This window comes from Oryx dammah, unplaced genomic scaffold, assembly GCF_014754425.2.
Source record: "Oryx dammah isolate SB20612 unplaced genomic scaffold, SCBI_Odam_1.1 HiC_scaffold_9, whole genome shotgun sequence".
In the NCBI taxonomy this organism is placed as follows: Eukaryota; Metazoa; Chordata; class Mammalia; order Artiodactyla; family Bovidae; genus Oryx; species Oryx dammah.
The window spans coordinates 49,294,745-49,320,271 of NW_024070193.1; the positions used below are offsets into that span (position 1 = coordinate 49,294,745).

Genomic DNA, 25,527 nt, shown 5'->3' on the forward strand with positions numbered 1-25,527 from the left:
ACCTGTATTCTTGTCTGGACAATTCTATGGGCAGAGGAGCCCAACAGGCTACAGTCCATGGGGTCACAAAGAGCCGGACACTATTTAAGTGACTGAGCATGCACGCACGTGTCTCTATTAGCAACAGAACCTTACGTGCACCTTACAAAGGATGTCAACCAGTGAAGACCAGAACCCTTTGGGGTTTTGTCTCTCTTACGGTGAGGGGAGGAGACAGAACTCTGACCAGATGCTGGTCACACAAAAGCAGAAGTGGACCGGGAGTTTCCTGAGTCAGAACTTTCCTTTAAGCGTGGTTCCAGACACAGGGGTAAAGCAAAGACATCCTTTGAAAGTCTGGGGTCATGTCCTTTCCCGCTGTAATAACGGAGAAGTCAGAGGGACAAGAATTTCTCATTTCTTTTGACAAAAGCAGAATAAGACATCTAAAGGGAGTAATGGTCTATTTCAAAATCAGCAAGATGATGACGGGGGTAAAGCTGGAAGATGGTGAAACAAGAGGGCACAATGAAGGACGGATGCCACCGCAATTCAAGGAGAGGACGAGAAGAGCCTGGAGGGAAATGAACAGCAGCTCTGTAGCTGGGAGGGGAGATAGCTGGCCCTTGGCCCCCTCCTCAGGAAGCCCCGCTGTGTCAGAATGCGGACACTCGAGCTGATCTGCTGGTCTGTGCTGCAACCCACATCATCACATCCTCAGGAAGTTTCCCTTTCATGCCACCACTCTCAAATCTGCTCCCCCAAACCTGCCCACAACTCAGGCAGAGATGGGCAGCCATGACAGCTATCATGCAAACCAGGAGGGTTCTGAGAAGGAGAAAGGGCACAATTATGGACGGCTGGTTACTCCAGGACGACTGGCATCAGCCGGGTTTGTCCTGGGCACAGGCAGCGGAGGTGGGGACACAGGGAGCAGAGGGGAGGCACAGTGACTGCTGAACCTGAAGACACTCTAAAAATGGGGTGACAAGGGGTTCAAGGCCCACAGCTCACTTTAAAGAGTCCTTAAAAGATAGTAGTTATCTAAGATGAGAGATGTGCTAACAAACCTCAATGTGATCATCATTTCACAATATATATGTGTATCAAGTCATGCTGCACACCCTTGAAGTGTTATACATCAGTTACATTCAATAAACCTGGGGCGGGGTGTGGGGGGAGAAGGAATCCTTAATTTCATGCTTTCAAGCCCAGCATACTGGAAGGGAAGGAAAGGGAGGGAGGGTTTTCCACAGGAAAACCCACCCACTGATTTTTTTGGAGAAAGAACTAAAACGTTAGGCTACATTTACCCCTACTTGCTCTTTGGAACTCTTTTTCTCAGAAATGGCATGGGGGTTATTTCTTTTCTAACTTTAGAGGTGCTTGGAAATCCTTTTTTTTTGCAGAATCACTCACAGACTTTTTCCAGTGTTGTTGCTTTGGGGTTTTGGAAATGTTAAAATAACACAGGCCAGCATAGTTCCCGGGGGAAGGCAGCGCTGCTCTCAGGGAAAAGCTCACAGAACTGGGTCGGGTGATGTACGTTTTATTGAAAAGGTTATGACAGTTATATACTAAGAATACACATGAAGGCTGTTAAAACTGCAAAAATTAAAAAAAGCTCTACTTGTGAGTGGGACTTTTGGAACTCAGAATATGATTCCCCAGCAGAACAATATGCGATGGTGCCAGGCTGGCAGGAGGCAGGTGAGACACAGCGGGACCGGAACTGGGGCGTGTGGCCCACCCAGGAAGGAAACAGTCATCTTCCATGTGCCCCCTCCTGACTTTTCTTAGGGTAATGATAGGAATGTCAAAAGGCGATTCTACCTACCTCCTCAAATCTCCCTCCCAAGTCCCAGGTATTCTGTGCTTCTTCCCAGAGCTCACTAAGGCCTCCACCAAGACAAGCCTCCAAATCACCGCCTTCACTCCCTGCCTAAACTTGCCTCCTCTTAGTGCAGCCAGTCTCACCAAACAATCCTGCCAGCCAAAGCCAGGCTAAGGTGTGTACCACTGATAAGCCCATGAAAAATGGTACTTGTCGATCAAAGGAATCTCTACCTGGCTTAATTTCAGAACATGGTACAATATAATGGAAACTTACAGGAAGTGGGGAGAGAATTAGCAAGAGGGTAAGGATAACAAGATGACACAGGCAGATAAACCTTGCCAGGACTAATTTCAGGGCAGCCTTTCCCAGCTATTTCTATTTCAAAGTCCTAAAAGGAACCGGGTGATCTTTGTTTGGCTTTTGTGGGGCAACAGTCCCTATGGCAATGAGGGTAGAGGGCTCGGGATGTGAGAAGGAGGGGCAGCTTTGGGTTGATGAGATAAGGGAGAGGGAGAACCACTTGTGTGCAGGCCTCCTCTGAAGATAATCGGTCATATATCTGTACTCAACAATGCCTGATCTTTCTGGAGTTGGGAGAAAGGCAGACAGAGAGGGACAGAGAGGCAGAGAGATAAAGGCAGAGAGAAACAGGGCACACAGTCCTCCTGAGGAGTATCTGAACCACAGACAACCTTTAAGACTTCTGTGCTATACCTTGGTCATGTACAAACTCATCTTGCTACCTGTCTCTACAACACGCATGAATCCAGGATTCTGCAGGTCACACATGATGCTGAGAAGGTCAAGGCTCCAACTTGCAGTAGAACCAACGTGTAAGTGCAGGGCACAGACAGGCCTTTAAGCCAACTTTCTAAATAAGAACTGATTCCCACATGATGATACCTCACAAACAAACTAAAAGACACTAATCCCAAGGATCTCACCTTTTTACCTGAAGCTTGAAAAATCTTAATTAAGGTGCCTGATCTTCGGTCAGCTCTAAAAATATAAACCTATGGAAGGAAAAAGAATCTAGGTAAGATGCGTGCAATGACCAGATATTTATCAGCATTCTCTTGGGGGGTCCTATTTAAAGGCCTGAACAGACACACAAGTTTTAGCTGATGACAAGTTACTTTACCAACTTTACAAAGAAAGTATCCTTTAGTCCTGAGGCAGAAATCACCCCCATGCCTCCTGAACCACATCATCTACGGAGGCTGTGCCCAGTAAGACCAGAGGAGCTTCCAAATTGCTACCAAAAAGTCAACTCCTGGGAGAAATATTTTCTTCCTTGATATATTTCCTTCACTCCAGTTAGTTAGGGCCTTAGCAGGTGTCACAATAAAGTCAGCCCTTGGTATCAATAAATGGAGTCCAGAACCCCCGGGATAGCAAAATCCATAGGTGCTCAAGCCTCGTATGTAAAACAGCATAGTGTTTGCATATAACCTATGTAGTCATCTCTACAGTACCTAGAATATCTAATACAATATAAATACTATGTAAATAGTTGCAAATACAATGTATAAATACATTTGTACAGCAAATTCAAGTTTCACTTTTTGGAAATTCCTAGATTTTTTTTTCCTATTTTCATTCACGGTTGGTTGAAACCACAGGTGTGGAAACACAGATACGGAGGGCCAACTGTGTAAGACAGAGGGGTAGATGGGAGTATTTTAGACAAAGCAGTTTTCCAAAGTGGTTCCACAGAACATTATTTTCAGGAGATCTGCTTGGATAAATATGAGTTTGGTTTGGGGAATGACAGAATTAAACAAATTCCTTTACTGGGGACCTTTTAGAGCCGTTAGCATCAACATGTACACTGATGAATCTCCACCACAGCAAGGACTATTTGCACAGAACTTCCTAAATGACATGAGTATGTAAGTTCTTTTCCAAGTGGCATCTTAAAGGAAGAACAAATGTCCCATAAGAATCAGCACTGGGGAGCCTCCCGTGGGGTAAGGAATCGCCATCTTACTTCAAATGCACCAGAAATGAGGACCACCAAGATTCTGGAGGCCAGAGATCCATCCTGGGGTCCTTGGGAAGCAAGTGTGTACCAGTTCCCGTGCCTGGGAATATGGAACGACCGCCAGATTTGCTAACTATGACCGGTTTCCCCAGTGCCTCGCATGTACTCTGGCTGAAAGCAGCAGTTTCATGCTTGTCTTTGTTAACTAGATCCACGATGCCCTCTGTCTGGTTCTATCAGTTTTAAGTACCACTCTCATTCTAAGACTTTCCAGGGACTACACAGTTATCCCAACCATCTGAAGAGAAGACAATACAATTAGATCAAGTTTTCTTAACTGGTGATTTAAAACCAACTGGTGATTTCAAATCAATTGGTGATTTAAAAAAACAAAACAAAACACGCTGTTGTCACCACCAAGGCATCCGTATCACTGTGAACTGGGAGGCAGGCACGTATGCCAATGCTACAGAGATGCCTGGTCACACACAGCTCCTCCTAGAAGAGATTATCTATATGGGGACAGCTCTTGGCTCTGTCCCTCCATCATGTAGAGGAATTCATGTGGCTCAGAAAGACCTATGCCTTGCTTGAAGTTATAAGAGTTCATTTGTCCACCTCCCCTGTACTCAGGCCCTGGATTTTTTATCTGACTTTGTTTGCAAGGAAAATGACATCTGTGTCAACAGGAAGGGAGGCAGAAACATGAGTGGCAACTTCTAACTCCTGCCGAGGAAGATCCGGGATAATAACCCTCATGAACGCCCAGCAGTCACGCCTCATCTGCTGACCAGACTGACATCCGAGCTGACGGCTGCAGTTAACGTGGTCTCAGTCCATCTGGGCCTCTCCAGAATCCACTTTTCCAAGTCCATGGAGATACAACCAGATTCTATCATGTGTCCACCCCTACGGATGAGACTAAAGACCATTCCTCTGTTCAGTCTTACCTACAGAAAAACTACAGAGCTCGTTAAAATGCAGATTCCTGACTCATCTAGACTGACTCAACTGGATTTCCTTTAGCGTGGAGCTAAAGATCCAACAAGCACAGTTCTCCATATCCCAGGCCCCACAGATGCCATGATTCCCAAAGGGATTCTGACGGCCCTATATACATGGAGTCTTTTCTACACTCTGGACAGACAATTTAGGGAAACAGGCCCATATATTCCCACTCTACCTTCTGGCCTGAACCAATCTTGTTCTAAAACATTGGAGAAAAACAAAAAAAATGAGAAATCTAGGCCTGAAAATAAAGAAATCCCCAAAGATAGCTGGGACTAGACTTGGCTCCATTAAGGCAAATTTTGAAAGGGTTTGGGAAAGGGGAGGGTTTGGGGTTGGGCAACGCTAGATACCATTTCTTTGGTGGATGCCATGATGCCAGGGGTCAACCTTAATCACTTCTCAAACAATACAGAGTCAGTCATGTAAAACATTCTCAGATGACAACATGTCGAAGACAGAGAGGTCGGGAAGCAGTGTTCACACTCTGAAGATGCTTTCAAATTGAATTCTCAAAAGAGGCTGAGTGAAGACAGGTGATTCAATACGTCATCTTCATCCAGCAGCGTGTTCACATCAACGTGAGCTGACAAATCTCTAAAAAGAGGCAGTGCGCTTCCCCTGCTGGCCCCATGCTAGTTCACACACTCTCCTCCTCACCTTCCCGATGCCTTCATCCTGCGGGGCACCCCCTACCACGTCAGTGGAGGACACGTGAGAAAAGTGGCCGGCAGTAACTGCATAGCCTGCAAAGGACAGAAACCAAAGATGAGCTTGAGAAAGAAGAAAAAGACCCACCAGAAGACAGTGCCTCTCAAGCATCCTTTATCTGGACAATTACGATCCAGTTATTCTCGGAACATAAACGGCACATGTGCTCAGTCGCAAAGTCGTGTCTGACTCTCTGCAACCCCACGGACTGTAGCCCACCAGGTTCCTCTGTCCACGGGATTCTCCAGGCAAGAATACTGGACTGGGTGGCCATTTCTCCTCCAGGGGGTCTTCCCGACCCAGGGATCAAATCTGAGTCTCCTGTGTCTCCTGTGCTGGCCGGCAGATTCTTTACCACTGAGCCGGGAAGCCCCAGCAACAAATGGCAGCTGCCAACCTTCTCACTGTGGAATGGCTCATCTCACAAAAAGACAGATTCACAAGGACCCAGGGCAGGAAAGAGTGTTTTCTGAGTGTCCTCTTTTGAACAGGTGCTATGCTAAACATTCTACATCTGTTTTTTGTTGTCTTTGCTCCTTTCTGAAATATAATTCTCATACAGTAAATTACACGCATCTGACATGTAGACTTTAACAAGTGTGGACACGTGGACACAACCATGCAGTCACCACCCAGAGTGACTATAACCACAGACTCATAAGCCCAGAAGGGTCCCTCTGTCCTTCTCCCAATCACTACCCGCTACAGGTTACCCCATTCTGATTTCCATCACCATGCATTACTGTGCCTGTTCTAAACATCACTCAATATGACATCTGGGGACTGCCCTGGTGGGCTGCTGGCTGAGACTCCACGTTCCCAATGCAGGGGGCCCAGGCTCAAACCCCGGTCAGGGAACTAGATCCCACATGCCGCAACCAAGATTCGCATGCCACAACGAAGAGTTTGCATGATACAACTAAGACCAAGCACAGCCAAATAAATAAAAATAATTATTTTTAAAAACCCATAACATCTGTGAGGTTTAGTGGTAGTTTCTTTTTGTGGTTGAGTAGGTTCACTTTTACAACTATGTCATAATGTCTTTATTCTGCCAAAGCTGGGCACTTGGGTTGCTTCCTGCTATTTCAACTTTATTGTGAATAAAACTGTTGGGAAATTCTTACACAGGTCTTCAGATGCCACTGATATGGGCACGGGGACTAAACATGGGTAAGCAATGTGTCCGAGATTACTCAGCAAGATTCAGATCCAATCTGTGTGTCTCCCAAGCTCCTGTCGTGAGCCATTACACACATCCCTTCCTAAGAAAAGGGAGAAAAAAGCTTGCAGTTGGAGGGTGGACAGAAGGATAGCTGAGCAAAGAATCTGGAGGCAAAAGGAATCTAGAAGTAAAGGTAAACGTTGTCGGAGCTTGGTCTCAGCGTCTCCTGTTTCCTGAGAGCCCTGTTGCAGCAGAAACCCTGTACAGGTTGCCATGTATTCTCCAAACCTTTTCCTCAGCCGCAAACCCTAGTGCTATGATCATAAGATGCTTGCATTTTGTGTAATGTCATATTATGATCAATTCTTACTCACCAGGTGACTGATTTCTCTCAGACTGGAGGTTCATATTCGCTAACAGCATGATCAGTGCCCGCAGAGCTTCACGTGACCTTGTGTGCATGAGCTTCTAAAGCATGAGGGCCTCTGATGGGCACACAGGGAAGAGCCACAGGCCCTAAGGCTCAGAGGGGCTAACCCTGACCCTAAAGCCATGTCCAAACTGGGCTCTTTTCCATCTTCTCGTTATTCTCTGATATAATAAACATGTGCTTCCCCAGGCACTATACCAAGACCTGGAAATGTCAGCCAACTCCCCTCCTCAAGGAGCTCCCAGTCCCAGGGAGAGGTCCCACCACTGGACTGTGCTGTCTGCTGAGCACCTAGACTCTGGGCTCAGAAAGTACAGGCTTAAGCCCCGCTCTACTACTGATGAACCATGCGACCTTGGCAGATTAAATGACTTCTTCACCTCGGCTTCTTTATCTATAAATAACGGCTGCCTCATAAGATTGTTCCAGGAATTAAAAGAAATAATATGCAGAGCCTGACATGACATGGAGTAAGTCTTCAATAAATGAGAGCACTAAGGAGTTGGGAGCACAGAACAATCAACGCCTCAAAGACTCTGAGTAAAGGTCTCAGAGCCTTTGTTACTGGCTAAAAAACTTGTAGTTAGAAGGGGAAAAAGCAAGTCAGCAAGTTCCTCCTGCCAACTCACAAGTGAATCTCTATGCAAAAGGCAGTCAGGGGCTCCCCCAGATTTGAAGTGTAATAAGTGAAAGAATGGTGTTTTCTCATCATTAGGTCTTGCTAAATTTAGCTTCATTTTCAGCCCAGAATTGCAGCATTTAGGGCCTGAATTAAAGAAAACAGGCATGTCAAATTGTCTTATACACAAGCAAAGACAGCCCCTCTCTGTTCTCTAATAAGCATGGGCTTGTCCCGGGTCATTCTGGCCTGGTGGCTGCTCACGTAAGTTGTGTATATTTTCTTTCCAGAGGATTAAAAGGGTTGAGAAACAAGAAAAGTTTTTCTGAGCCTTTAATTAAACTTTAGGATTGGGGTGCCATCTGTCATGCTCATGTCTGGTTCTTATTATTGCTATCTGCAACCAGTCTTGTGACCAGGAAGCAGAGACCTCATCCACAGGAAAGTCCTAGAAAACCAGAATTCTCTTGCATTCGTTTTGTATCGTATCATCTGAACCCGAGTATTTGCTACAATAAGAAAAGAAAATGTTTGCCTCTTTGGAGGTTCAACTGTCAGCTTTTTAATGAAATCACACAGTTTGAATTCAGTGCCCTGTTTTGTTCTCTTTTCTGCCTTCTGTGTGTGTGGCTCAATGCTGAGGTATCCTGGTTAAAAGTGCAACTAACTAGAACAACAGATGCAAAAGCCAAGGAATTCTGCTTCCCACCAGGAAAGCGGTCACTGGCAAGCTTGGTGGCAGTCTCTCCCACTTCCCCTTTCTTGCCTATCGTACCCGGAGCTACTCACCCAGGTAGGTGTATCTCCTGTTCATGATCACTTCATCATTCAGTTTGAAATAGGTGTTGTCCGTGAGGTTCAGCACTTTGACTGTCCCAGACCAATAAAATGAGCCTGGGGCGCCCATCACCACCAGCTCCTATGAAAGAGAAACCCAAAGGTGAAAAGGGAAGGAAACTGAAGAGGGGATAGAGCAGTGTGGTGAGATCCACAATCATAACAAGGAACTCGTAATAAACTAAAGATGCCCCACCAGAACTTTCTTTATGAGCAACACAAAAAATTCACATTTATATTATTGACAACTGCTAAGATATGGAAGCAAACTAAATGTCTATCAACAGATGAATGGGTAAAGAAGACGTGGTACATAGAGACAATGGAATATTACTCAGTCATCAAAAAGGACAAAATTTTGCCATTTCCTGCAACAGAGGCCATTATACTAAGTGAGATAAGTCTGACAGAGAAAGACATCATTAAGTCTTTCCTTCCCCTATAGGAAATCCTTTCTCTGTTATTATACTTTCTAAGAGTTGACTCATTGGAAAAGACTTTGATGCTGGGAGGGATTGGGGGTAGGAGGAGAAGGAGACAACCAAGGATGAGATGGCTGGATGGCATCACTGACTCGATGGACATGAATCTGAGTGAACTCCAGGAGTTGGTGATGGACAGGGAGGCCTGGCGTGCTGCGATTCATGGGGTCGCAAAGAGTTGGACACGACTGAGAGACTGAACTGAACTGAAAGTATCTATACTGTAATAAGAAATAATAAAAATTATTTTTCAAACCAAATCATTGACTTTTCATTCAACAATATTTATTAAGCATCTTTTACTAGGTATGAAAGCTTATACCAGGTCCAAATATCATTCAAGTCCCTTTCTACAACATTCCCTGGGTAAGACAACATGGAAATGTACAAAATACTTTAGAAAACACTCTGTCCTAAAGGGTTACAATAAAGACAGGTAGAGGCCTTCCAGGCTCATGGAGACGCCAGATGCTGCACAGGTCACACCTCTCGTGGCTGACACACAGCCACCCACCCCTGGCCTCTAGAGTCCCCACACTGTTATACTTCAGAAACATCATTCCTGGCTGACCCTTCCCTGCAGAGCTGAAGCTGCTGGTTTCCAACGAGTTCTCAGAGGCTAGATCCTGCCGGAAGAGGTCTGAGTTTCTGATGGCAATTCATAAAGTGACGCTGAATTAATTCCAAGAGTAAATGTTTGAAAAGAGCCATAGCCATCTAAATGGAAGAGCAGAGAGAGGAGGACAGAGAAGGCAGAAAGAAGAGCACGTGAGTGGCAGCAGCAGCAGGACAATGCTTTAAGCAACACGTGTTTCGTGGTCAGTTTGGGTAACAGCTTTAACAAAGCAGCATGTGAGCATCACTGGAAAGGAAGCCACTAGACTCCAGCATGAATGGTTTGCTCTTGATAATTCAGGAAGGTGTTGACTAAGAATGACCATTGAGAAGCACTTCATTTTAAGGTTCTAAGATCTTATCCAGGCTTCCCTGGTGGCTCAGATGGTGAAGAATCTGCCTGCAATCCGAGAGACCTGGGTTTAATCCCTGGGTCAGGAAGATCCCCTGGAGAAGGGAATGGCAACCCATTCCAGTATTTTTGCCTGCGAAATCCCATGGACAGAGGAGCCTGGAGGGCTATTGTCCATGGGGTCACAAAGAGTCGGACACAACTGAGTGACTAACATTTTCACACTTTCACTTTCCGGGGTACCTCACTGTTTTATAAAAAACATATCACTTTCTGCACTTAGGATACATCTCTAGGAAAACACAAGCAGTGCACCCACTCATTCATTCTCCTGTCCAAGTACTAGCAGGGGCATGAGAAAGACAAATGATCATCAGAGCAGAGAGACCTTCTCCTTGGCCTTGAGCTCAGGAAGAAATCTGTAATCAGTGCCCAAACACTGGGAGCACAGAAGGTGATAATGAGCAGTATCCCCAGTGCCAACTGTACACACCGTGTAGAGCTTTCTCCACCCGCAGCCTTTCCTGGACCAAAGCTCTGAGCATCACCAGTTATCTGAAAGGCTCTTTGGGACACCAGGCAATGGAGGTGCTGCTTTGTGATAATTCAGATCAATCCAGGGTGAAAGTTAAGAAATGTACATTGAACGTATCACTGCATCCCCTCTCTCAAACATTATAAAGAGGATAAGACAAAGCCATCTCTCTCCTCAGAAACATTTAAAATGAAAAGCATTTGTGTTTTTTTCCCCCTTTCCTCTTAGTGTTCAAGAGGAAACTCCCCTGCAGTTCAAATTATTAATAGATAAACTGAGGCCCAGCCTGAGACCCTCAGAGCTGGGGGTAGGAAAACAGTGTCTCCGTGGGACTCCCTCCTATTTGGCTTTTTCCATCCACTGTGGGTGCAGCCTGGGCCCTTTTGCCACTGTCCACAAGTGCCAGGAAAATGTGATCAATGCTTGGCTCCTCACCACCAACACAAATGTAACACACAGAAGTATGAGCTCCTCATAAAGTCCAAGGTCACCCCTGCCGAAATCCCATCAATAATCAGCGTGGGCCTTTCCACAAAGGGCAGAACCTCCCAGGTACCTGGAGCTACCCAAGATTTACTGCTGCTACTGCTGCTAAGTCGCTTCAGTTGTGTCCGACTCTGTGCGACCCCATAGATGGCAGCCCACCAGGCTGCCCCGTCCCTGGGATTCTCCAGGCAAGAACACTGGAGTGGGTTGCCATTTCCCTCTCCAATGCATGAAAGTGAAAAGTGAAAGTGAAGTTGCTCAGTCATGTCCGACTCTTAGCAACCTCATGGACTGCAGCCTACCAGGCTCCTCTGTCCATGGGATTTTCCAGGCAAGAGTACTGGAGTGGGGTGCCATTGCCCAAGATTTAAGATGCCAGGCATTTCTCGGTGCCCTGCAGATTGGCACAGGCAGCGAGCTGGAAGAGTCCTCAGGACCTGTGACGAAAATCTATGCCAAACTAATTTCCACCCAAATGTCCCCAGGTTCTCATGGTGGTGTCCCAATGCTGGCGGGACTGGGCTGTCTTCTCACACTGCTTAGAAGTATCTATCTCTGTTATCCTAGGCTGCAAAAATAAACATGTTCCCGGAAAGTTCTCTTCTTGTCCTCAACGCTGGGCTAAAATTCATGTGGTGTCCACAGCTCAAACAGCTTTGATAACCAGGGTCACTGATCTTCAAGACAAGCAGTCGCCTTGGGGCCAAGAAGTTTGGGACAACAGGGCCATGACTGGAAGCCCTGGAAGCACATCCAGCGTGGGAGGCAGCTGCCCATCCTGTGCAGGGAAGGCGCAGCTCCCAGAGAAGGCGAACCCAAGTGACAAGGTCAGCGGGAGAGCAGGAGAGGGGTGCAGGGCTGCCTGACCCCTTCAACCGCATTTCCTGCTCGGCCTCCAACAGCTGAAGTTTCAGAAACAAGAGAGTCGTGAGTTCAAAGACCTCCTGTTTAGGGAGTGCAAAAGCCTGGGAACTGAACCAAAGGCCAAGGGCCCCTGTGGCTGGAGATGGCGTGGCCAGGTCAGGACTGAGCCCTCCAGACCCTGCCCCCCTGCAGCGCTCCACACACCAGCACCACTGCTCACCAACCACGCTTCCCTTGGGCTCTGGAGCCCAGGGCCTGGGGTCCCAACAGGTCCTCTGGTTCCTCTGGGAACCCGGAGCTGGCACAGCCCCCTGCTTACCCTCTGCACCCCTGAACTTCCTCCTCTTCATCCCCCAGCCCCAGTGTCCTCATCCTTCTTGACTCTCCAGCTGAAGATACCCCCTCCCTGGGACTCCTCCTCCCCTCTAGCTCCCCACCACCATCTCTGATGAATTCTCATTTCTGCAATGACTTGACTCTCCTCCCACTGTCTAAAGGAGGTATTCTACACACATACACACACACACACCCAGAGCCCCCAACCCCAGACCCATGCTAAGCACACCTGTGTGCTGTGCTTAGTCATTCAACTGTGTCGGAGCCTTTGTCACTCCACGGACTGTAGCCCCCCAGGTTCCTCTGTCTGTGGGATTCTCCAGGCAAGAATCCTGGAGTGGGTTGCCATGCCCTCCTCCAGGGGGTCATCCCAATCCAGGGATCAAACCCAGGTTTCCTGCACTGCAGGAAGATTCTTTACCATATGAGCTACCAGGGAAGCATATCTAGTCCCCTCAGAAACATACTAGGATTGGTGAAATTGAGGCTACGTTCTAAAAACATTCATGTGACCATCCCATCCCATTACCTCACATGGCACATGTCTAAGGCAGACCCCACGGTTTGCCTCTTCCAGTGGATTCTTTCTTGGGCAGCCCCCTTTCCACTGGTACCACCATTCCCCAGAACCCTGGCATAAAACCTCCTTCCTCCACCACACAGTCCTCTGCTTGCCCAGCCCGCGGACATTGCCTTCACATTCTCTGACTTCTGTCATCCTTTTGATTCCTGAAGCACCCCCCTCCCCAAGCTGCCCTGTCATTTTGTGGCAGGACCACATCACAGCCTTCGACCTGGCCTCCCTCCAGGCTCCCCCACTTCCAGACTCCTGGGCACAAGAGCAGCCCAAATAGCCTTTCTTACAGCACGGCCACTACTGTGTCTGCCACCTGCTTGCAAACTTACAGCGTTCTCACTAGATCTCATTGGAGGAATAACAGCCACAGAATTTGCACCATCTAAATGCTCACTGAGATGGAAGATGGTGACCTTGGCCTACAGCAGGATGGTATTTCAAACCAACGAAGGATAAAGAAACTGTTTAACAAACCAGTATCAGAACAACCAACCACACACTTAGGAAAACAATGTTCATTTCCCTCATATAATATTTGCAAACATAAATCCAAGATGGATTAAAGATATATTTTTTAATCTATAAAAGTGACATAACAAAATACAGATGACCATTTCACACTCTTAAGATGGGGATGACCTTCCTAACAGAGAGGTCTAGAATCCAGAAAGAAAAAGATTGTTAGATCTGACCAAAGATGAATGTTCACTGTCTGTAAAGGAACCATGTGTGTGCTAAGTCTCTTCAGCTGGGTCCGACTCTTTGTGACCCCATGGACTGTAGCCCACCAGGCTCCTCTGTCCATGGGATTCTCTAGGCAAGAATACTGGAGTGGGGTGCCTTGCCCTCCTCCAAAGGATCGTCCCAATCCAGGGATCAAACCCACATCTCTAACATCTCCTGTGTTGGCAGGCAGGTTCTTTACCACTAGCGTTATCTGGGAAGCTGTGGTATGTATTTTACTACAAAAAAAAAAAAAAAAGGCATGGATACAAGGAGACAAATTCAGGCCAGTGTATCTCCAGGCAATGACCATGGATGGCTCTTCTGAAGGATGATGACAGTGGTGATCAAAGCTGTCACGTCTAGGATGTACTCTGGAGGTTAAAACAACAAGACTGTGTATGATTAGAAGTAAAGTAAAAAGTACATTTTTTTTGGCCTGAGCAGCTAGCTGGATGATGAGGCCACTTACAGAGCCTGGCATGGAACTTTTCCCGTGGCAGACCACCATAAAAATGAGAAATGAGGAGCTGATATGAACAGTAAATGGACAGTGGGTGAGAATCACATGCGAAAATAGTCCCTAAACAGGGGCCACCAGCCAAAGGTCATGGTCCGACAGAACAGATCATAAGAATTCGAATTTATGGTCTTTCAGAAACTGGGAAAGGGGATGGTTGGGGCTGTGCAGAAAAACTGAGTCTCTCCGCTAAGGAGAAGGATTGCTAGGAGGTGATGTCTGGATGTTTAACGCAGCCTCACACCTGCTGGCAAGAAGACATAAACTTACCTGGGCGTTGTCTCTCTCCCACCCCCTTGAATCAATTCCTCCAGAGGTCTCAGAGTCAAACTGAGTCCCAGAGAAACCGTCCGAATGGGAGTCCAAATGGGCCAGCTCACCCCCTCTGCCCCGTGGCCTCCGGCCAGCAGGTGCCCCCACCAGTGTCAACATCCTTCCCTGGATGTGAGGACCAGAATTCACACAGAGATCAAGGATGGGACCAGGGGGCGCGGGGGGATCAGAAAACTCATCTCAAAGGGCCCCCGAAACCCCCATTAACCAAGAAATGAACACCCATGAGAGAAGAGCGGCCCAAACAGCGATACCCACCTCGGTGAAGAAGCCTGCTATCCCGGCCTGGCAAGAGCCGTGCTCCTCTCCGTACTTCTTCTTGTACTCTAGAGGGGGCGGGGAGGGGGGGAAGCAGACCACAGCCTCGTCAGTGTGTGCCAGGCGTGTGCAGAGCGGCCCCGCGTGCGGCCGTGGGCAGGGCCTAGGGACACCGTGCAGACTGGGGCGCAGAAGGAAAGTCTCAGGAATCCACCAGACCTCAAAAATCCAGGCTCCGGGGCCATCAGGTAGCGAGGCTGCCAAGTGCCCCGACGGACTTCCTTTGCATGTGGGAAAGGAGGAGCGGCAGCCACCGTAATTAAGTGGGAGGCTGGCGACAATTACTTCATTCAGCCCAGAAAGGATGGGGAGCCCCAGGAGGAAGGAAGAGCTGAAAACATGACCCAGAAATGGAATGTTGTGGCCATCGCAGTGTGGAGTCCCCTGGGAGACAACGAAGCTTCCCCAAAGACACTACTTCCAGCTGGAGGCAACGTGCCTTCCAGCGTCCTCAGAGCCCAGGCGCCGCAGGAAGAGGGTAATCTGCTGGATCGGCCCCAGCACACAGTGACACCATCACTCTGAACTCCTCGTGTGGAAGGGAAAGGGGAGATCTCTCCAGGCCAGAAGAAAACACATGAACCAGTTCTCTTCCTCCGCCATTTCCTCAACTCCCAATACTCCAACCCAACAAACGGGAACTCTGTTGCTACTGTTTTATATTTCCCTTGGCATTTTAAGTTTAGCAGGTTCTGGGCACTGTATCAGCTGTGCTCACATATCATTTCATCAATCCCTCATCCCTGGGAACTCGTAGGGCCATTTGTAAGCAAGTGAAAGCCCCAGAGGCTCAGAGAGGTTAAGTGACTCCTCCGAGGTCACACAGCTAGTAAATGGCAAAGCCAGATTCTACCCAAGTTCAGCAGACTGGGAAATTCACATTCTTTCACCTCTGTGACTGATCCAAGGTTTTGCAAAGTGAGTGGTTGCACAAAACCCAGAAGGTGACTAGTCATTTGAAATAATGACGGGGTAAAGACATGGAAATAGAATGATGTCCAGCTTAAGTGATTAATTACCTGTGAAACTGACTTGGCTGGACATAGACTCAGGGCAGCCCCTGGGCACCTTCAGGTCTAAGCTACCCAGTAAAACAACCCAGTGACCCCCCTCCCCATGTCACTCCCCACCTCCCCAGGCTCCTGACAAGTCTCTGCTTCCATTAAAAGCAATACAGTTCATTCTGAAACACAAAGTAAATAATACAAAGGAACAATGAGGCTGTGATTGCAACACAGTGCCACTTCCTGTGGCCCAGAGTGTGTCCTGGAAGAGAAGCGGGGGAATGGCTCAGGGGAAATACAGAGTAATTCAGTTTCTAACAACACTCACCGCAGAGCCTGGTAACATTTTCCAGTAAGTGGCCATTAACCAACTGCTAAATTACAACGGAATGTCAATGGAGTTACTCCTCTTCCAGGCGAGGGCTAAATCAGTTCCTTCTGCCTTGTCCTGTTTTTACAAAGAGAACTCACAGCCCTGATAGAAAGCAACCCAGCGACGATGGAACGCAACTTCTCAGCAACATCTTGCGCCCAGGGCCGGGAGCAAGGCTTAATGCAAAGTCATAAACAGATCCTGCATCAAACTGTATGATGGCAAGAAATCACAGAAATTAATAATAAATCTTATATCAAATAGCACAATGGCAAGAAGGATCAGAATGCCCCAACCAGAACAAACAGTCACGTTAAATGTGGAAGGTCTGGCAAAAAGCACATCCACCCACTGACTCTAGGGTTAAACACTCAATTGTAAGTCTTGGACAAATGAACATACAAAGGAAATTCCCATGAGCTGAAGGAAACTCCGATGCAGGACACAGGAGTTCAGCCTCATAAATTTAGGACATGAGTAGCAATTATGTGGGAATCTCTCATGCTTTAAAGAAAGCAGTCTCAAGGTCTCTTTTGTGACAGGGGCTCCAAAAACAGACAGAAAAACTTGTCTTTCTCTACATCCCCAAACTCCGCTGGTGAGCTCTGAGCCAGGAGCAGACCCCAGGGTTCCTGAGGTAGATCACAGCCATTCTGGGATCTGGGAGGGTCCCAACCTCACCCCAGACCAAAGGCCAGCAGGGGAAGCCCTTTGACCAGCACCCTTGCCTCAGCTAGTATCTTGGCATCATTCAGAGGCCAGGCCAGTCCAGCTCCCTGAGCTGGGACAGCCTCTTCCAAGGTCTGTGGACCAGAGACACACAGGCAGCAGGCACCATCACACAGGCTCCAATGGTCCTAAAACCCCAGGGTCTATACCTGCCTCCCCGGGGTGCTCTAGAGCAAGGAATCAACCACATGGGGCTCCTGACTGGTACCCAAGACTTCTGATGAGAGGACAGGCCATGTTCTGACTGTCCAGAAATGTCTGTACTCTGGTTAATCCCTTCAACCTGGAACAGGATCCAGTCCTATACTTCCATACTCCCGGCCCCCACCCTACTGCACCACACTCTTCAGCAGGCAATTGTGACAACTTCAGTCTAGCAAGGCTCCACTGGGATGTGTATCTGACATTTCACATTCCACAGCTTTCCAGAACCTTCCAGAACCCTCCTCAAGCTTCTCTGCCCAGGCGACCTTGCAGGTAAAGTGATCCCCTCTCTCCATTTCAAAATGTATTCATCACATAGTTTATTCAACACCAAGACAACTTCACTGATCTCAGTGCCTCCAATACCAGCCCTGTACAAGGTATGGTGTGTGCAGGTGAGGCTTTGCCAAGGAAAGGGGTGGACGCTGTTGTCTGTGCCGACACAAGGCCCTGAGCAGAGACGCAAAGGGCCCAGCACATTCCTCCAGATGCTGAGCACCTCGTCTCTCCAATCTGCTCACCTTAGACCTCTGTGCCCCCTGACCTCCCAGCCCTGCCCTCTCCTGACCTCCACCCCAGCCTTGCTTGAAGAGGAGCTGTGTCCTGGGTGCCAGGAACCCTGCTTCTCCAGGGGGTGCCATCACTGACCCAGAGCCCTGAGGATGATGGTGGGGATGACTGGAGCAGGTCAAGGATGCACAGCATGGATTTTTCTGGGCTTTCCAAACCTAGGTCAGTTGATTCTACCTTGGGCAATACCATCTCCCTCTCAGGCTGCAGGAGGAACTGGAAAGAATACTCGGAACCAATTCTTCAATCTCTGCCTACCCCTTTGGCATGAACCTCCATGGACAATCCTCAAAGATCTGAGAACACAGATGGGATGGCCACGCCCAGCACTCTTGCAACAAAGTGCTCTTCTTCTAAAAGTCAAACTCCTGTGAAGAAGTGAGGTGAGCAGCCTTTACACAACACTTCAGTTATTCCTGACCAACTACATCTTAAGACTAGGTACCACTGTGCAAGCACAGCCACCCAAACCCCAAGTCAAGTTCTGTGCCTGGCCTGCCCCTTTTCAGTAAAAATTGAACACCCACATTGTGCTGGCCTACCAGATATTAAAAAATCCCGATTCAGCGAAAAGTGATCTAAGGAAGTATCTGTAAAGTGAGCAAGGCCACACAACAGATAAACTAGCACCTCAGAGTGCAGCGGTGGCCCTTAGGGCCTGGCCTTGGGTTATGGGGGCCTTCCCAGGAGGCACTGAGTCCTGGGCCACAGCATGATCCAGCTGTTCCACTCTTCTGAGTATTATTTCCAAGAGTTAAGGATACCACTGTTACTTTAACCTGATTCCTTCTGCAAGAAAAACAGAAAAAAAATAAATATATATATATATAAAATAAGATATGACATCCGGTCCCATCACTTCATGGCAAATAGATGCGGAAACAATGGAAACAGTGACAGACTTTATTTTCTTGGGCTCCAAAACCGCTGCAGATGGTGACTGCAGCCATGATATTAAAAGATGCTTGCTCCTTGGAAGAAAAGCTATGACAAACCTAGAGAGCATAATAAAAAGCAGAGACATTACTTTACTGACAAAGGTCCATATAGTCAAAGCTATGATTTCTCCAGTAGTCATGTATGGATGTGAGAGTTGGACCATAAAGAAAGCTGAACGCCAAAGAATTGATGCTTTTCAACTGTGGTACTGGAGAAGACTCCTGAGAGTCCCTTGGACAGCAAGGAAATCAAACCAGTCAATCCTAAAGGAAAATCAGTCCTGAATACTCACTGGAAGGACTGATGCTGATGCTAAAGCTGAAGCTCCAATACTTTGGCCACCTGATATGAAGAGCTGACTCATTAGAAAGGACCCTCATGCTGGAAAAGATTAAAGGCAGGAAGAAAAGGGGACAAGAGAGGATGAGGTGGTTGGATGGCATCACCGACTCAATGGACATGAGTTTGAGCAAGCTCTGGGAGTTGGTGATGGACAGGGAAGCCTGGCATGCTGCAGCCCATGGAGTTGCAAGGAGTCAGACATGACTGAGCAACTGAACTGAACTGGTAATATATATAAATATATACAAATACACAATACATAAAAAACATATATAATACATAAATATATATTTTAATATTTTTATATCTTGTTTATATAATACATTAAAATATTACATATATTATATACATTTATATGTATATATAAAGGGCAGCTTGAAGTTTCTCTCTAAACCAGTTCTAAAACATAGGTCTTTCTTCAAAAAAAAAAAAAAATATATATATATATGTAGGGAAATCTATCATACCTATATGTTAGAAAGCTTGCTTTTGCTAGTCGACACCTGAGAAGCAGGAGAGCCTCTATGAGAAGGGGTGGGTGTGGAGACAAGGGACTGCCCCACCACAACACAGCCAGGTCACACACCCTTGTCCATGGACAGGTCCAGGAAGCACAGGGTGGAGGGCTGGGTGAGGACCGCCAGGCTCCTGCGTTCCCAGGAAGAACTGCCCCTGCACACACAAAGGCAGGGGGCCACTCAGTCTCCAAATGCCCTCAGGACAGGACAGGCAGACAGCACCACAAACTGGCAGTTTCCTTCCTCTCTGCTGTAGAACAAAACGTGTGTCCACCTCAAAGCAGCAAGAGAGAACTGGGCTTGGCGGGACAGCAGCGCACAGATGCTGTAACAAACCGACTGGTAAACATGGGGGAACTCAATCAGGGAAGCAAGGCATGGTGGCCTAGGCATCCCTCGGAGGAGCTGGGAACAGGCTGGAAAGCTCTTTCTGATGTGGGTGGGTCTGAATTACGTGGCCTGCATCATACACTTTGATTCATTAAGATGTATGGCTCCTCCAGCCTAAAAATGGTAGTATTTTCCCTTGGTTGAGCTGTTGGTTTCACTAAACCCTGTCTAAACAGCAAGCAATTCAGAGAGGAAAAAATACTGGTTTCCAAATGTGCACAACCCACAAATTGATGCATGGAGCTTACACTAATGAATTTAATTCATTCAAGAATTAGCCTGGGTGGGGTCCCTTCCTGCACTCTTCCTAAAACACTGGTGGGATAAAACCAATCCATTGAAGGATCAAGATGTACTATACAGTGTAACACATATTCTTCCTACTGAACTCTTCCTTTTATTCATTTGAGAAGGTTTCATCTTTCAGTTCAGTTCAGTCGCTCAGTCGTGTCCGACTCTTTGCGACCCCATGAATCGCAGCACGCCAGGCCTCCCTGTCCATCACCAACTCCCGGAGTTCACTCAGACTCACACCCATCGAGTCAGTGATGCCATCCAGCCATCTCATCCTCTGTCGTCCCCTTCTCCTCCTGCCCCCAATCCCTTCCAGCATCAGAATCTTTTCCAATGAGTCAACTCTTCGCATGAGGTGGCCAAACTACCGAAGTTTCAGCTTTAGCATCACTCCTTCCAAAGAAATTCCCAGGGCTGATCTCCTTCAGAATGGATTGGTTGGATCTCCTTGCAGGCCAAGGGACTCTCAAGAGTCTTCTCCAACACCACAGTTCAAAAGCATCGATTCTTCAGTGCTCAGCCTTCTTCACAGTCCAATTCTCACATCCATACATGACCACGGGAAAAACCATAGCCTTGACTAGGTGGACCTTAGTCGGCAAAGTAATGTCTATGCTTTTGAATATACAATCTAGATTGGTCATAACTTTTCTTCCAAGGAGTAAGTGTCTTTTAATTTCATGGCTGCAATCACCATCTGCAGTGATTTGGGAGCCCCAAAAATAAAGTCTGACACTGTTTCCAGTGTTTCCTCATCTATTTCCCATGGAGTGATGGGACCGGATGCCATGATCTTCATTTTCTGAATGTTGAGCTTTAGGCCAACTTTTTCACTCTCCACTTTCACTTTCATCAAGAGGCTTTTTAGTTCCTCTTCACTTTCTGCCATAAGGGTGGTGTCATCTGCATATCTGAGATTATTGATATTTCTCCTGGCAATCTTGATTCCAGCTTGTGTTTCTTCCAGTCCAGCGTTTCTCATGATGTACTCTGCATAGAAGTTAAATAAGCAGGCTGACAATATATAGCCTTGACGTACTCCTTTTCCTATTTGGAACCAGTCTGTTGTTCCATGTCCAGTTCTAACTGTTGCTTCCTGGCCTGCATACAGATTTCTCAAGAGGCAGGTCAAGTGGTCTGGTATCCCATCTCTTTGAGAATTTTCCACAGTTTATTATGATCCACACAGTCAAAGGCTCTGGCATAGTCAATAAAGCAGAAATAGATGTTTTTCTGGAACTCTCTTGCTTTTTCCATGATCCAGCAGATGTTGGCAATTTGATCTCTGGTTCCTCTGCCTTTTCTAAAACCAGCTTGAACATCAGGAAGTTCACAGTTCAGGTACTGCTGAAATCTGGCTTGGAGAATTTTGAGCATTACTTTACTAGCATGTGAGATGAGTGCAATTGTGCGGTAGTTTGAGCATTCTTTGGCATTGCCTTTCTTTGGAATTGGAATGAAAACTGACCTTTTCCAGTCCTGTGGCCACTGATGAGTTTTCCAAATTTGCTGGCACATTGAGTGCAGCACTTTGACAGCATCATCTTTCAGGATTTGAAATAGCTCTACTGGAATTCCATCACCTCCACTAGCTTTGTTCGTAGTGATGCTTTCCAAGGCCCACTTGACTTCACATTCCAGGATGTCTGGCTCTAGATTAGTGATCACGCCATCATGATTATCTGGGTCATGAAGATCTTTTTTGTACAGTTCTTCTGTGTATTCTCGCCACCTCTTCATAATATCTTCTGCTTCTGTTAGGTCCATACCATTTCTGTCCTTTATGGAGCCCATCTTTGCATGAAATGTTCTGTTGGTATCTCTAATTTTCTTGAAGAGATCTCTAGTCTTTCCCATTCTGTTCTTTTCCTCTATTTCTTGGCAATGATCACTGAAGAAGGCTTTCTTATCTCTTCTTCCTATTCTCTGGAACTCTACATTCAGATGTTTATATCTTTCCTTTTCTCCTTTGCTTTTCACCTCTCTTCTTTTCACAGCTGTTTGTAAGGCCTCTCCAGACAGCCACTTTGCTTTTTTGCATTTCTTTTCCATGGGGATGGTCTTGATCCCTGTCTCCTTTACAATGTCACGAACCTCATTCCATAGTTCATCAGGCACTCTATCTATCAGATCTAGGCCCTTAAATCTATTTCTCACTTCCACTGTATAAGCATAAGGGATTTGATTTAGGTCATACCTGAATGGTCTAGTGGTTTTCCCTACTTTCTTCAATTTGAGTCTGAATTTGGTAATAAGGAGTTCATGATCTGAGCCACAGTCAGCTCCTGGTCTTGTTTTTGTTGACTGTATAGAGCTTCTCCATCTTTGGCTGCAAAGAATATAATCAATCTGACTTCAGTGTCGACCATCTGGTGATGTCCATGTGTAGAGTCTTCTCTTGTGTTGTTGGAATAAGGTGTTTGCTATGACCAGTGCATTTTCTTGGCAAAACTCTATTAGTCTTTGCCCTGCTTCATTCTGCATTCCAAGGCCAAATTTGCCTGTTACTCCAGGAGTTTCTTGACTTCCTACTTTTGTATTCCAGTCCCCTATAATGAAAAGGACATCTTTTTTGGGTGTTAGTTCTAAAAGGTCTTGTAGGTCTTCATTAAACCGTTCAACTTCAGCTTCTTCAGCATTACTGGTTGGGGCATAGACTTGGATTACTGTGATATTGAATGGTTTGCCTTGGAGATGAACAGAGATCATTCTGTTGTTTTTGAGACTGCATCCAAGTACTGCATTTTGGACTCTTTTGTTGACCATGATGGCTACTCCATTTCTTCTGAGGGATTCCTGCCGGCAGTAGTAGATATAATGGTCATCCGAGTTAAATTCACCCATTCCAGTCCATTTTAGTTTGCTGATTCCTAGAATGGCAACATTCACTCTTGCCATCTCTTGTTTGACCACTTCCAATGTACCTTGATTCATGGACCTGACATTCCAGGTTCCTATGCAATATTGCTCTTTACAACATCAGACCTTGCTTCTCTCACCAGTCACATCCACAGCTGGGTATTGTTTTTGCTTTGGCTTCATCCCTTCATTCTTCCTGGAGTTATTTCTCCACTGATCTCCAGTAGCATATTAGGCACCTACTGACCTGGGGAGTTCCTCTTTCAGTATCCTATCATTTTGCCTTTTCGTACTATTCATGGGGTTCTCAAGGCAAGAATACTGAAGTGGTTTGCCATTCCCTTCTCCAGTGGACCACATTCTGTCAGTCTTTTTAACACATCAATTTAAAAGCTATCTTTCCATAGTTTCTTAGCTTAGCCATGAAATAAAATACCAGATTGAAAAAACTGCTTTCCACTCTTCATGTCTAAATTTTTGCTCAATTTCTGAGTGAATACTAACCAAATGATAATAAAACAATTTGATTATACAAATGAACTTATATACAAAACAGAAATGGGGCTTCCCAACGGCTCAGTGGGTAAAGAATCCACCTGCAATGAAGGAGATGGAGGAGACACAGGTTTGATTCCTGGGTGGGGAAGATCCCCTGGAGGACAAAAATACAACCCACCCCAGTATTCTTGCCTGAAAATGCCATGGTCAGAGAAGCCTAGCAGGCTACATACACACAGAGAAGCCTAGCAGGACCTATACAGTCCATAGGGTCGCAGAGAGCTGGGCACGACTAAGACATCACCAGACGGTCAACACCGAAATCAGGTTGATTTTATTCTTTGCTGCCAAAGATGGAGATGCTCTATACAGTCAGCAAAAACAAGACCAGGAGGTGACTGTGGCTCAGATCAGGAACTCCTTATTGCCAAATTCAAACATAAATTGACAAAAGTAGGGAAAACCATTAGGACATCCAGGTATGACCTAAAGCAAATCCCTTACGATTATACAGTGAAAGTGACACATAGATTCAAGGCATTAGATCTGATAGACAGGGTGCCTGAAAAACTATGGACAGAGATTCATGATATTCTAGGAAGCAGTAATCAAGACCAAGAAAAAGAAATGCAAAAAGGCAAAATGATTGTCTGGGGAGGCCTTATAAATAGCTATGAAAAGAAGAGAAGCGAAAGGCAAAGGAGAAAAGGAAAGATATATCCATCTAAATGCAGAGTTTCAAAGAATAGCAAGGAGAGATAAGAAAGCCTTCCTCAATGATTAATGCAAAGAAATAGAGGAAAACAATAGAATGGGAAAGACTAGAGATCTCTTCAAGAAAATTAGAGATACCAAGGGAACATTTCATGCAAAGATGAGCACAACAAAGGACAGAACTGGTACGAACCTAACAGAAGCAGAAGATATTAAGAAAAGGTGGCAAGAATACACAGAAGAATTACACAAAAAAGATCTTCACGACCCAGATAATCATGATGGTGTGATCACTCACCTAGAGTCAGATATCCTGGAATGTGAAGTCAAGTGGGCCTTAGAAAGCATCACTACAAAAAAAGCTAGTGGAGTTAATGGAATTTCAGCTGAGCTATTTCAAATCCTGAAAGATGATGCTGTGAAAAGTACTACACTCAATATGTCAGCGAATCTAGAAAACTCAGCAGTGGCCATAGGACTGGAAAAGGTCACTTTTCATTCAAATCCCAAAGAAAGGCAATGCAAAAGAATGCTCAAACCACTGCACAATTGCACTTATCTCACACACTAGCAAAGGAATGCTCAAAATTCTCCAAGCCAGGCTTCAATAGTACGTGAACTGTGAAATTCCAGATGTTCAAGCTGGATTTAGAAAAGGCAGAGGAACCAGAGATCAAATTGCCAATATCCACTGGATCATGGAAAAAGCAAGAGAGTTCCAGAATAACATCTATTTCTACTTTATTGACTATACTAAAGCCTTTGACTGTGTGGATCACAACAAACTTTGGAAAATTCTTAAAGTAATGGGAATAACAGATCACCTGACCTGCCTCTTGAGAAATATGTATTCGGGTCAAGAAGCAACAGTTAGAACCGGACATGGGACAACAGACTGGTTCCAAAGAGGAAAAGGAGTATGTCAAGTCTGTATATTGTCACCCTGCTTATTTAACTTACATATAGAGTACATCATGAGAAACGCTGGGCTGGAAGAAGCAAAACTGGAATCAAGATTGCCAGGAGAAATATCAATAACCTCAGATATGCAGATGATACCACCCTTATGGCAGAAAGCGAAGAAGAACTAAAGAGTCTCTTGATGAAATTGAATGAGGAGAGTGAAAAAGTTGGCTTAAAACTCAACATTCAGAAAACTAAGATCATGGAATCTGGTCCCATTCAGTTCAGTTCAGTTCAGTCACTCAGTGGTGTACGACTCTTTGCGACCCCATGAATCGCAGCATGCCAGGCCTCCCTGTCCATCACCAACTCCCGGAGTTCACACAGACTCGCGTCCATCGAGTCAGTGATGCCATCGAGCCATCTCATCCTCTGTCGTCCCCTTCTCCTCCTGCCCCCAATCCCTCCCAGCATCAGAG

At 46.2% G+C, this 25,527-nt stretch overlaps 1 protein-coding gene across 1 annotated transcript in view; it reads right to left on the bottom strand.

The window, feature by feature from the left end:
• ITGA9 (integrin subunit alpha 9) overlaps positions 1-25,527 on the bottom strand; it is a 367,824-nt gene that overhangs the window by 302,170 nt on the left and 40,127 nt on the right. The window contains exons 5-8 of the mRNA XM_040246228.1: positions 14,652-14,719; positions 8,523-8,652; positions 5,469-5,554; positions 2,761-2,829 (exon numbers count right to left, since the gene is read on the bottom strand). Coding sequence (XP_040102162.1) covers positions 2,761-2,829; positions 5,469-5,554; positions 8,523-8,652; positions 14,652-14,719 — 353 coding nt within the window. The remainder of the gene's footprint in view (positions 1-2,760; positions 2,830-5,468; positions 5,555-8,522; positions 8,653-14,651; positions 14,720-25,527) is intronic.